This window comes from Columba livia, chromosome 7 (assembly GCF_036013475.1).
Source record: "Columba livia isolate bColLiv1 breed racing homer chromosome 7, bColLiv1.pat.W.v2, whole genome shotgun sequence".
Taxonomy (NCBI): Eukaryota; Metazoa; Chordata; class Aves; order Columbiformes; family Columbidae; genus Columba; species Columba livia.
In genome coordinates, this window is record NC_088608.1 from 40,671,770 (window position 1) to 40,684,413 (window position 12,644).

Below are 12,644 nucleotides of genomic sequence, written 5' to 3' on the forward strand. Positions count from 1 at the left end.
GTGAGAAGTAGGGTTTTAGCCCTCCAAAGTGACTTGAATACAGGTTCAGATATCAGTTGAGTAAATTATTAAGGGCCAGCAACTAATACAACAGGAGGTCCACAGTGTGCATGCACGTGGCTTCACCCAAAACAATGCCGGAGCCACCCCTGAGTCCGGGAAGAGTCCACACTTGCCTGAACACGGCGTGGGATTATTTTTAAATACACGTGCAAATGTGCACGGAATATTACACGTGCTTATGTCGAAGCACGGGAGGACACATGCAAATGTGCACGGAAAGTATAAACACATGTGCAAAATGTGCACGGAAAGTAGATGCACTCACAATCCTGCGAGGGTTAATTTTACTTACACCCGTGGCGGCAAGGCAAGCGGAGTCTTTGTCCCGGGCAGGGGGCGCCGTGGCTCCTGGTGTCAGTGGCTCAGCTCGTGCTCCAAGAGACCCGCAACAATGGGCGGACTCTCGACGAGTGTCCCGTTTTTTGATTGGGTGATCAGATCTGACTGTGGGCATTCCAGAAGCTTCTCTGCACCCCCACAGTGGCTGTGGGGGTGCCCCTGAAGCCTCCAAACATCCCCCACACTGGCCACAGTCGTCCAGTGGCTCCCTGGCACCTCGTCACTCCCTTCTCCTAACAGCCCTGGCCAGGGGGCTCTGGGGCCAAACAAAAGAAACTGTAGCAAAGAGAGAGGGAGATGTGTCTACTCCTTCCATGATGAAGGAGGGAGGGGGAGATAGGGGGGTTTGCTTTCTGCCACAGTTGGGGAATGACCTATTAGAGAGCAGCATAGAAGAAAGGGACCTGGGGGTCCTATGGACAGCAGGATGAGCACGAGCCAGCACTGGGCCCTTGTGGCCAGGAAGGCCAATGGTACCTGGGGTGGGTTAGAAGGGGGTGGTCAGTAGGTCAGAGAGGTTCTCCTGCCCCTCTGCTCTGCCCTGGGGAGACCACACCTGGAATATTGTGTCCAGTTGTGGCCCCTCAGTTCCAGCAGGACAGGGAACTGCTGGAGAGAGAGCAGGACAGCGAACTGCTGGAGAGAGTCCAGCACAGCCACCAAGATGCTGAAGGGAGTGGAGCATCTCCCGTGTGAGGAAAGGCTGAGGGAGCTGGGGCTCTGGAGCTGGACAAGAGGAGACTGAGCGGTGACCTTATTAATGTTTACAAATATATAAAGGGTGAGTGTCAGGAGATGGAGCCAGGCTCTTCTCGGTGACAACCAACGGTAGGACAGGGGAAATGCGTTCAAAGTGGAACACAAGTGATTCCACTTACATTTGAGAAGAAACTTCTTCATGGGAAGGGTGACAGAACACTGGACCAAGCTGCCCAGGGGGATTGTGGAGTCTCCTTCTGTGCAGACATTCCAACCCGCCTGGACACCTTCCTGTGTAACCTCATCTGGGTGTTCCTGCTCCATGGGGGGATTGCACTGGATGAGCTTTCCAGGTCCCTTCCAACCCCTGACATTCTGGGATTCTGTGATGCCACAGGCTAACTACTCAAGAATTACACCTGCTTTGACAAGTAAGGACGTGAAAAAGCTTCAGTTTTTTTCCTGAAGAACAAGGAGTTCCCTTACGGCACGGTCCTCTTTCTGCTATTAGTGACAGTGGATCTAATTCCAAACCAGGCTTGAGAGCCGCTTTGTTTTTCCTTGTGTCCAAAGCTCATCCCGCTCATCCCTGGGAAGGACTCCTGCCAGTCTCTGCAAAGCACATCTCTCCAACCTTGTGTCATCCACAGGTTTCTGTTCAGCCCAGGACACTTCTCCCCATCCCTTCAGCACACTGCCAGCTCTCAGGTTTTCAGCTGCATGGAGTCAGGCCGCTCCCTTCAAAGTCTTCCCTACAAAAGTCTTCTCTACGTGCTGATGCCAACTATATCGCCTCATGATGTACGGCTCCACGCTCCTTCTGCAGAGCTCCATGGACGGGGCAGTCTTCCTCTTTCTTTCATGGTTATTCACCTTTGCTTGTTTTGTTTTGTTGTTGTCAGGTTTATTTGTTCTGTGGGGACCTCTGCAGCTCCTCCGGCCAGGGTCACCCCTACCCTCCCAGCTCTTCCCAGGGCCAGGAGGGAGGCAGGGGTGTCGGGATCAGCCCAAGGGTGCTGGCCACCAGTGTCCAACGTGCCCCTGAAGTCTCTGTCTGCTCTGCCCACACTGACCCTCACCTGCGCAGGGAGCAGAGCCCTCCCGGCCAGGGACAGGAGTTGGGGTATTTCCTCCTTCCTGCCAGCCCCCACAGACACCCACTGTCCTCACTGTTCCTCGTAGATGACCCGGAGCTTCTCCTGGCACACGTCTGCCTGCTGGCGCCCGATGAGCCCCAGGCACACACAGCCCGTCACGCAGCCCGCTAGCCTGCCTGCCCAGAGACCCAGCTTCCTGCCACCAGCCCCATGGGCCTGGCCACGCTCCTTCCTGCCCCTGGGCAAGGCTGAGCCCAGGGCGGTGCCCCGAATGGGAAGCCCAATAAGGCTGCGAGAGACCCAGCAAAGCTCCCACGGGGAGCCCGTGTGCGAGCCCAGGTGCAAAAGGGCAGCAGGAATCCCCGTGGGCCCCACATGGGGCAGGCAGGGCTCTGCAGCTTCCCGGCAGATTTGGCAGCAGCCGTGGCTGGAGCTAAGCTGCCGTGGGGCAGGGAGGGTCCCTCGGCAGGGCTGTGGCTCACCCAGGAACATGACGGCCGCCTCACGCAAGGGCTCCTGCGGGCTCTGCAGGTACGGCAGGCTCTGGCGCAGGTAGTCCTCCACTCTGCTGCTGTCCTCCCTGAGCTGGTGAGAGCACCAGGGGACAGGGCTGGCGCAAAGCCTCCCCCGACGCCCAGGACTGGCCTCGCCTGCCTTCCCCTGCCCAGACACCCATGGTGCCCAGCACGCAGCTGGCGCCGCGGTCTGGAGGGAGCCGGAGGCTGGGTGTCAGAGTCCATTAGCAGCCGTCCTAAATGCCACCGCGCCAGCTTTATTTACCCGGAGCCATCCTGCTCCTTCGTCGGCAGCTTGCTGGATCTGCACTCTTTTCAGAGTGACACGGTAAACAGCTCCTTCTTCTGCTTCTTCACCCCATCCTGAATTGTGCCCTGCCAGGAGAAGGGGCACTAACACCCAGCACTGACGGCCGCTGCATGAACATTTTGATCCACAAGGGTTAGTACCAGTTCTCTCAGGAGCTCTGCTGGTGCAGAGACTGTTGGAACTTGCAGCTGTGAACGGGAGGGAGCACATGAAAGCAAGAACATCGCTTTGAGCTACAAAACCAAGACTGAGCTGTGTTGCCACGGGTGAACTGATCTGATCTGCTGGGCTGTGCATTTAGGTTTTCTGTGTAATACTGAAGTGATCTAGAGTATGCTGAGGCAGATACAGGCTTGAATAATCTGACTAAAATGTGTTGTCTTCTTTTTTCTTCTCTTCATTGGGTTAAAAGGGAAATAATTGCAGTCTTGCAAGAATTCAGCTTATCTGTGGGTCTCTTGTTTTTCTTTCATGCTGCCTTCATTCTATCTGATTTCACTAAATCCTACAAGGATTTTAAGACCCTCTCACAGCCCTGCTACAGTGTGAAGTGGGCATCATTAAACCAGACTCCTCCTTCACAGCTTGCTTTTCAGCGCTGTTTGGATTTGCAGGGAGGAGCAAAGAACAAGAGAATAGTAGACAATGAGGTACCAATTAACTTTTGAAATACGTATACTGGTCCCCTGCAACCGCATAATGTTTGGTCATCATACACAGCGCTTGAACAATTAAAATTTCATGGCTTTTAAGTACCACAGCGTTAAGCACAGCAATAGCTAAATTAGAAAGGATTTCTTTCGAGGACACTGCAACAAAATCCTGGTTTGGGGAGACTGGGGTTTGGGTTCTTTATGAGCTGTTTGCTTTTACCTCCTCCGTCTCTAAAATATCCCCTAGTCACACAGAATGGTCCGTACGCCAGTGACTTGCCTCTTGAATGCTCTGTGGAGTCTCCTCGTCTTCCTTGGTTGGTTCCTCAGACTCTCAGGAAGGCTGTGCAGGGACTCCACATCTTCCTCGCGTGTCTTCCTCCTGGGTGTCCTCCTCCTTTGTCTCCTCCAACATCTCCAAAGACACAGGTTCCGAAAGGAGATATTCTGAGCCTGTTTGAAAACAACAGAAAGGCAGTTTTGAAATGCCGATAGCACAACATTTACTTTTCATGTCCTTTCTCTTTCTCTCTCCCTTGTGAAACACCACAATTGAATAAGATCAGCACACAGACAAGGAATATGCTCAGTCACGTTCATTAGATGCAGCGCCAGCCACTCTCAGCCCAGGGCACGGTTACCTGCAGCCAAGGCCCCTTCCAGCTCCCCTCGGTCGCTGCTTTCTCTATCACAGTCGGTGCCGCTGTTCAGTGGCCTGAGCCGGTAACCCAGACAGCGCATCTTCTTCTGCCTCGCCTGCCCTGCGTGTGTCAGTGCGGTGCTAAGGCTTCCTCCACCAGGACACCTCCAGATTGAGAAAATGGGTACTGAACGTGTTTCTGGAAGCCACCTGTTTTTCTAGGGGAGGCAAAAATGCTTTTCCCAGCAGAAGTCAGCTCCAGCCCTTCTCCCTTTATGCTGTTATGACTCTTGTCTTCCAGCCTGTGCAAACTCCGAGCTTTCCAAAGCCCAGACTCCTACCCTCCAGCTCAGTCAGAACGCAGCATTAACACTTGCTTTTGCATTCAGTTATTTCATGTTCACTCTTAAGATCCCTCAGAATCTTCTCTCTCTCTGACTCTCCTTATTTCCATCTTTTAGAATCTTCTCACCCCTGCTGAGGCTGCTTCTCGCAGATCAACACCTGCCAGAAGCTCCCAGTGCTAAAGATCACTGCGAGGCTTTTTCTTTCATATGCTACCAATATACTCTCGGTAACAATTTCAATCTGACCCACCCAGCTTTGAGATGCACCTTCGTTTTGATGCCAAAAATGCATCTGCAGTTCACAACAGTGACACAAGGATCCTGTGGGACACAGGAAACATTTCCATTACTAACAAAAAGAGTGTCAATGATTTACAGCCTGCAAGTGATGCGTATCACTTGTGATCTATAAATACTTGCTCTCACCGGGATTCACCTTAATACTTGGCCCTCCCTCCTTCCCATTGTTCGCTCTACCCACGCTCTTTTGTTTTGTTTTCATTACATCCTTTGAGACAGACTTCTGCCCCTCTGCAAAAATACCAGGACAAGAAAATATAAACCCTGGTTGTGACCTTGAGGCACTATTACAATGCAAAGATAGACTGTGTGATAGAATAATTTTGGTTGAAAAACACCTCTAAGATCATGGAGTCCAACCGTTCCCCACCCCCGGCACTGAGCCGTGTCCTGAGACCCTCATCTCAGGTCTGTCCAACCCTCCAGGGATGGTGACTCCAGCACTGCCCTGGGCAGCCTGTTCCAATGCCCCACAGCCCTTTGGGGAAGAAATTGTTCCCCACATCCAACCTCAACCTCCCCTGGCGCAACTTGAGGCTGTTTCCTCTGCTCCTTGCGCTTGTTCCTGGGGAGCAGAGCCCGACCCCCGTGGCTCCAAGCTCCTTTCAGGCAGTTCAGAGATCAGAAGGTCTCCCCTCAGCTCCTGTTCTCCAGATGAACCTCCAGGTCCCTCAGCCGCTCCTCATCAGACTTGTGCTCCAGCTTGGTGAGGCCAAGTCCCAGGTGGCCAGTGAGGGAACAGGTGGGATTGGGGAGGGGTGAGGGGAAAATTCATCCATACAATGTCCAGCCTCACAGGGCTGCTCTCCTGCCCATCCAGATGTCTCCAGGAGACCCCCTGGATCAATACCCATGGTAGAATGCTGCTATCACTTCTTGTATACGATGAAAAATGATAGAAAACAACTTGGAAAGAAAAACCCCTCTTTTATGAAATCATGTTTGAAATCTTCACCAAGAAGTATCTGACGGAAAGCTCTCCCAGGAGTTGTCCGAGTGCTGAGGACTCTCTCTCAGCCGTTCCTCCCAGCAGAGCTGTTCCAGCCTCGGATCCTCCCTGTGGCTCCTCTGGCCGCTCCCGCTGTCCCGCCAGCCCAGCCGGTTCCCGAGGGAACGCTCCAGTTTCTTGCCCGGTGTCCCGGCGGCAGCGCCCCGGCCCCACAGGGACCCAGCGCGGGGCTGGGGCGGGCACAGGAACCGGCAGCAGCAGGTGAGGACGTGCACGGTGGTCCCCTCTGCTCTCCTTCCCTGGGGGGCCGCCCTGCAGTTATTGACATAAAGAACAACTTGGTGGTCTAAATAAAAGAGGTTGCTGTGAGCCAAGAGGAGAAAACAAAAAGGGGAGCCCAGAGAAAGGGGAGGGGAAAAGACACAGACAGCAAGAGGGAAGTGGGGGAGTAGAAGAATCAGAAGGGTTTTCCCTTAGAAGCAGAAAGGAAAAAAGGAAGGAAACTTTAAGAACAGAACCCCCAGCGCCGTCCCCAGACCCGACTGCACAGCGTCGCCCAGAGAGCCGGTGCAGCCACTGCCTGGGGAGGAGGCGACTCTGCAGCCTCCAACTGTGGTGTCACCAGCTCCCATCGCCCCCGGGGACACGCTGCCCTGACAAGGCTGGCAAGGCCGCCCCGCTCCAGGGACTGGTGCAGCCACCCCGCCGTCCTGAGCAAGGAGGCAGCAGCCAATTCTCCAGCCTCTGCAGGGATGGGAACAAGAGCGGGGGCCTGGCCCCGCACCCCGACCCAGAGGGAGGGCAGAGCCCTGGGGTTTAGGGGCTCTCCCCGCCCGCCTCCTGCTTAGCAAGGTACCAGCATCATTCCTGCACTCCCCAACACAAGCACCAGCTCCGGAGGCACGAGGCACCTACTAAAGTCTCTGGGCAGAAGCTCAGACTCACCTATGTGTCGGAAAACGCCAGCTTCTTGGCCGGTGGTGGTGACATGGTGCTGCTGGGCTGCGGAGCAGCCCTGGCCGACAAGAAGGCTTTCAGCTTTGCCAGCACCAGGCTGGCAGAAGCCCTGCTGCGAGGGTCCCTTGCCGGTGTCCCGGTGTTCTCCCCGCTGCTCCACGGCTCCTGGCCAGGGATGGGCTCCGGCAGCCCAGGGGAGGCGGGCAGGGGCCCGGGCTCCCAGCAGCGCTTCCGGGGAACCTGCGCTTTGGCCCCACTGGTGTGACTGGGGCCACAAAGTCCTGGAGCCGCTCTGGGCGCGGGTGGCGGCTGCGAGGAGCGCGGCTTCTTGGGCCTCTGGGCTGTGTCACCGGGAAACGCTGCAGCCGCGCGTTTGGCTTTCAGGGCCAGCTTGGGTGACGGTGACCCAGAAGGCAGCTTGACACGGCCAGGCAGGCTGGAGGCAGCTTTGGAAATGGGACCCTCTGAGCTCTTCCCGGGGCTGGGGATCCTGGGGAAGGCAGAGAAGGGCACGTGTTAACTGCCAGTGTCGGAGCGACTGCAACACTCTCGTCATAGCTGCGCACGAGAACCAGGAGCCAGAAGCTCCGAGGAGGTGAGGAGCTCTTGAGCTGCCGCAAAACCACAACAAACGGCTGCCGCCCTCCCCTGAGCCAGCACACGCACGTGGGCACTGGGGCTACTTGGGCCAAGCTCCTTCCCACACCCAGGCATGTGCCCCCAGCCCTGTCCCACACTCTGAGCAGGGACAGAGGGGCCAGGGACACAGGGCACGCTCACCTGAGGTAGAACAGCACATACGCCTGCTGGTTAAGGACCACCTTGATGTTACTGGGGCGGACCACGTTGTCATTCATTTGGTACCACTGCCCGTCGCTGGCCTGCGGAGGGAGAGAGAACGGGGTTGGGCTGTGTACAGGGACACTCCTGGCCTGAGGAGCAGCAGGTGACCCCGGGCAGGTGAGGGGTCTCTGCAAGAGGAGAACTCCACACTTCCTGTGACGGAGCACAGCCCGTACCCCACAGTGCTCCACACCACGCACCTCTGCTGAGCACCCTCCTGTCTGCGCATTACACGGACCCTTGAGCACCCGCCGACCCCCAGCACAGAGAGGTGCCAAGAGAGCGCCCTGGGCTCACCTTCACGTAGCAGTAGTAGTGTCCTGAGTGGCTGCTGTACCCCGAGTGCACCAGCACCGCGTAGAGCCCGTACATTACCGGATCCCCGCTGGTCTGGGACATGTACGGGCGGATGTTCAGGAGCTCAGGGTAGCCCACGTCCTGCAGAGAGAGGATGTCTCAGAAGCCTGCGCAGCAGATGGCAAGAGCAGCTCAGCTGTCCTACGAGTCCCGTCTTGTGAGGGAGGGAGAACCCGCTCTCCCCAGGCAGAGCCCACAGTGAGGAAGATGCCGGGATGAGCCAAACTCCCACCACAGCACAGCACAGCTGGGGAAGGGCTGCAGGACTGCGGTAGAGCTCGCACCGCGCACAGAACCACCTCCCACCCTGCTCGGGGCAGCAGGGCCTCGGGACAGGGCACAGCCCCGCTCTGGATTGCTGAGCACTCACCTTTGTGATCTTGCCTCCGGTGAAGTCGGCAAAACGCTTCAAAGCAAGCGTGAGAACCCTGGGCGCTCGGTGGATGGTGAAGCGTTTGGTTGCCGACACTTTCTTCTTGCATCTGCACAGGGAGAGCTTGAGCTGTTCATGCTGTTCCACCACCCAGGTGCTTGCCAGCCCTGGCCAAGCCACAAACCCCACGGAAATGACCCTGGTGAGAGCGGGTTCTGCTCCAGGGCACCTGCTCACGGCCAGGTCTGCTGGCTCAGGTCCCCGTCTCAAGACGGGGGAGATGAGGAGTGACAGGCTTCATCGCAGGCTTCACAGCCACGCACCTCACGGTTTAGCGGTGGAGCAGGTAGAGAAGCCCTCCTGTACTGCAGCTGCCGTCCTGCTTCCCACCAGCACACCTGCAGCCCCTTCCCGCCCCAGCCCCGCACACTCACTTGTCACACAGGTAGGCGTTCTCTCCGCCCAGCAGGTCTGGCTTCACAAACAGCTCCAGTGCCTGCTCTACGTTTGCGGCTTGCTGCCAGGACAGAGGAGAGGTCAGGGCCAGGCAGAGGAGGCAGCGCAACAACAGAAGCTGATTCCCTCTTGCCTGCACCGTGCCTGACACTGGCAGGTTAAACAGCCTCGAGCAGTAGCGGTGCAGCTGCAGGAACATCCCCTGCAGAGCAGAGCTCCTCCCCACCTGACCCTGCCCCGGTACCGTGATCTCCACCGGCAGGTCCAGACAGGGGTCAAAGGTGTCCGAGACTGCTTTGCACATCGAGCACTTCACTGCAAGAGAACGAGCAGTGAGCACCCCCTGGCACAACACGGCACCACCACCCCCAGCACAGCGCAGGCGGCTGCCGTGTTGCCCTTTTCTGCATTTGGGCTCTGGGACGGCAGCACCAGCATTCGCAGTCTGTACGTGCTGGGACAACAAGTGTTGCGGGACAGCTGGCAACGTGGGTTCCTTTGCTGGTGGCAATGAGCTGGGGACCCACAGCCAGCAGCTTCGTGACCCACAGATACCAAAAGACTGACCAGCTGCAGCTCTGCATAATTTGCACATGCTTAGTGACTTTCCCAAGTTACTGCAAGGCTCTCGGGGAAACAGCAGCCCTGAGAGTCACAGGCCCAGGCCCTGGCAGCCAGCACTCACCACGGGACCGCAGGGAACCGCCAAAGATCTGGTGGATCAGGGTGGTGGCTTGGGTCTGGCGATCCAACCTAGAGACGGCAGCTGGGATCACACAGCGCCCGCCCCAAGAGCCACCCCCACGGGCCAGCGCTGTGTCCTCAGGATCCAAACCCAGCCCAGTCACAGGATTTGGGGACAGAACCGCAGCTGTGCTGGGGTGGAGGTGTCAGGAGAAGGCAGACAGCAGCCCACGGCTGTGTCCCAGAGGGGCAGAGAGCTGGGCCATCCACCCCAGACCCTGGAGTCAGCACCTCCCTCCATGAGCCCAGCCCGGGGGACACGTTCACCCCACAGTCCCCTCCCGCGGGCACAGGGGACCAGCAGACAAGGGCAGTTGTCACCACCAGAGGCCCCACATACTCGGTGCAGTCGGGCAGGCAGGCCTTCTGCATGGCATCGATGGTGAAACGGAGGAACTCGTGTGCGTCCTCTTGCCTGCCCAAGCGGATGTGCGGGGCGATCTCTGCAGGAGAGGGAGGGATCAGCCGCAGCACGCGCTGCAACAGAGGCAGGTCCTCCCGCCCTCCCTCGGGACAGCGACTGCGGGGTTTGAGCTCCCTCGGCCCAAACCAGACGTCAGACTCATGTGGGCCGTGGGGGAAGCCCCACAAGGCCCGTGAAGGCCCTGGCAGGCTCAGTGAGTCGTCTCGGAAGAACCTCTGCCAAGACCTGCCCTGATCTCAAAGGTTCTGCTCCTGCAATAGTCTCTGCCCTCCTGCACGGCTACAGGAGGGGACGCGAGGGCAGCCATCCTTACTCTTGAGGTCTCGGACAAAGGACACTGGCTTTATCACGCTGCCGCTGTTCGCGAACGCCTGCGTGACGTGGTTCTGCATGACGCATGTCACGCAGAAGCCGCTTTGGTGACCTGGAAGGGGAGAGGAGAAGACAGGACGTTTAGGACAAACCCAGGAGAGATGGAGGCAGTACAGGGGACAGGGAATCTCTGGTCCAGTACGGCTCATCCACGCTCAGTTTTCCTATGAGCTCTGTGCTGCAGCAGAGCTCTGGGGCATCCCGGGGTCACAGGGACCAGCACACACCACCCCAGCTGGAACAGCCCCAGTCACAGCACCAGTCGCTGCAACCCTCCAGATGAGACAGCATCCACGTGGAGGGGAAACAGGGCACAGGGACTCGCTGATGAGCCCACGGGTCAGCCCTGAGGGGTCGATGCCACCGGAGCCCTACGGACAGGGCTATGAGCCCCACGTGCTCCCCTCGGTCACGGCTCGGAGCAGAGCCCACCAGATTCCCGTTCAAAGCCGCCTGTGAACAGCACCTGCAGCCTGTATGCAGCCTTGTGCCCTGCGCTCACACGGTCCCCACAGGCTGCGGCTGTTTGGGACCCCTGCTCAGACCCTCATGGACCCATCTTAGTCCTGGCTGTGTCCAGCACAGACAGAGCCTCTGAGACGCAGGATGCAGAGCTCCGGAACACTGCTACGGCCAGGAAAAGTGGATGCTCCCGTATGCAGGAATGTCCTCTCCACGGAGAAACGGGCAGGAGGGAGCAGAGAAGGCACATCCCGGCAGCCGCACAGCCCCGGCAGAGCCGTGCGCAGGGTGCTGAGCGCAGCCCTGGGACAGGCGGGTGCTCCCCTCCCCACTCACAGGTGCGGCTGTGCTCCCTGGAGAGCAGGTAGTTGGCGAGCGGTGGCGTGTACGTGAGGCACTGCAGGGTGGCGTTGAGGAAACAGGTGTTTCCCAGGTTGAGCAGCCCGGCGCCGATGCGCTGGACACGCTGCCACTGCATGGCGAGGCGCCCTGCAGGGAACAGCCCCTTCTGGGGTGCAGGGACGCCGTCCCCGAGGCGCCCCGGGGTCCGGTCGCTGCCTGCGGGGAGAGAGAGGCGGGTGAGCCGCGGGCTGCGCAGCGCAGGGAGAGCCCCCCGGCCCTCTGCACCCACCCTGCTTGCCCGGCTGTCCCTCCTCAGCGCCGCGGGGGTGCTCGGCGGGCTCGGTGCGGGGGTTGAGCAGCAGGTACTTGGCCCGCAGCAGCTCCGGCTGGCCGGAGAAGCCGTGGCTGGCGGGCTGGAACTCGATCTTGTGCAGCAGCACCTTCGTGGCCGAGGTGCTCAGCAGCCGGACCAGCGCCCCGGCCTTGCCCGCGTCCCGCCGCGCTTTCAGCAGCTCCCTCGGCTTCGCCGTGCCCGCCATGGCGTGTCGCCGCACGTGCCACCGCCTCGAGGTCGCGCCGGTCTCTCGGCCTCTCCCTCTCCACCACCACACACGCTTCCCGCGCCTCCTCCTCAAGTCCCGCCCTTCGCTGCGGTCGCTCGCGCTCGGCTCGGCCCACTGACTCCTCCCCTCGCCTTCGCCGTCCGCTCCGCTCCGCGTCCAGAACAGGACTGAGCTGCGCCTGCGCGTCCCGGCAACGCCAGGGGCGGAGCCTGCCGGGGGCCGGGCTTGTTGTGACGTCATCGCGCTCCGGCCACGCCCCAGAATCATTAAATGGTCACACACTGTGGTTTCCGTGCAGGGGAACCTGGACACCGTGGTGGATTTGGCCAACAAAAGCCTCTGCAAGTCTTACAAGGCCAAGGCGCAAGGTGTGCGCTGGGGGCGGAGCAAACCTGGTGTCCCGGGACAGGCTGGGATGTGACCGGCTGAGCAGTCCTGAGGAGAAGGGCGTGGGAGTTATGATGGGCTTATGTATATTTACTAGAAGTCTCTTAGCATTTTTTTATTTTACTAAACTGTGTTTCTCTCAGTCCAAATTTCTCCCTTCACTTTCGATTCTCTCCCCTATTGGGAGGGGAAGGGGTAGGGGGTGAGTGATCAGCTGCCGCGGTTGTGTTGCCAGCTCGGGTTAAACCACGACACGGGTGAAGGTCCAGAGGAACATCTGTCATGGTGGGGTCAGGGGCACATGAGCTTTGTGGAGCAGCTCAGTCAATTGGGCCTCTTCAGTCTGCTGAAGGGGACACAGGGCACTGGAAAAGCAGCGACTCCTGCTTGGGGAGATGATGGGGGAGGCAAACCCTTCTGCAGTGGCGGCTGGTGGGACAGAGGCAGCAGCC

General features: G+C 58.6%; 1 protein-coding gene across 1 annotated transcript; it reads right to left on the bottom strand.

Moving 5' to 3' along the window:
* Positions 1 to 7,645: 7,645 nt before the first annotated feature.
* LOC135579949 (ubiquitin carboxyl-terminal hydrolase 36-like) lies at positions 7,646 to 12,045 on the bottom strand. Its single transcript, XM_065070002.1, has 10 exons — positions 11,532 to 12,045; positions 11,237 to 11,458; positions 10,380 to 10,490; positions 9,983 to 10,085; positions 9,584 to 9,651; positions 9,143 to 9,213; positions 8,877 to 8,959; positions 8,440 to 8,551; positions 8,010 to 8,150; positions 7,646 to 7,750 (listed from the first exon to the last, which is right to left on the bottom strand). Exons 1-10 carry the CDS (start codon positions 12,043 to 12,045, stop codon positions 7,646 to 7,648), a joined length of 1,530 nt encoding a protein of 509 aa, XP_064926074.1.
* Positions 12,046 to 12,644: the final 599 nt, after the last annotated feature.

Excerpts from the sequence above, each read along its gene's own strand:
- LOC135579949 (XM_065070002.1), bottom strand. The coding sequence starts at position 12,045 with ATGACGTCACAACAAGCCCGGCCCCCGGCAGGCTCCGCCCCTGGCGTT. Across the intron at positions 11,459-11,531 it reads GGGACAGCCGGGCAAGCAGG|GCAGCGACCGGACCCCGGGG; the intron begins GTGGGTGCAGAG and ends CTCTCCCCGCAG. Across the intron at positions 8,151-8,439 it reads CCGGAGGCAAGATCACAAAG|GACGTGGGCTACCCTGAGCT; the intron begins GTGAGTGCTCAG and ends CTCTCTCTGCAG.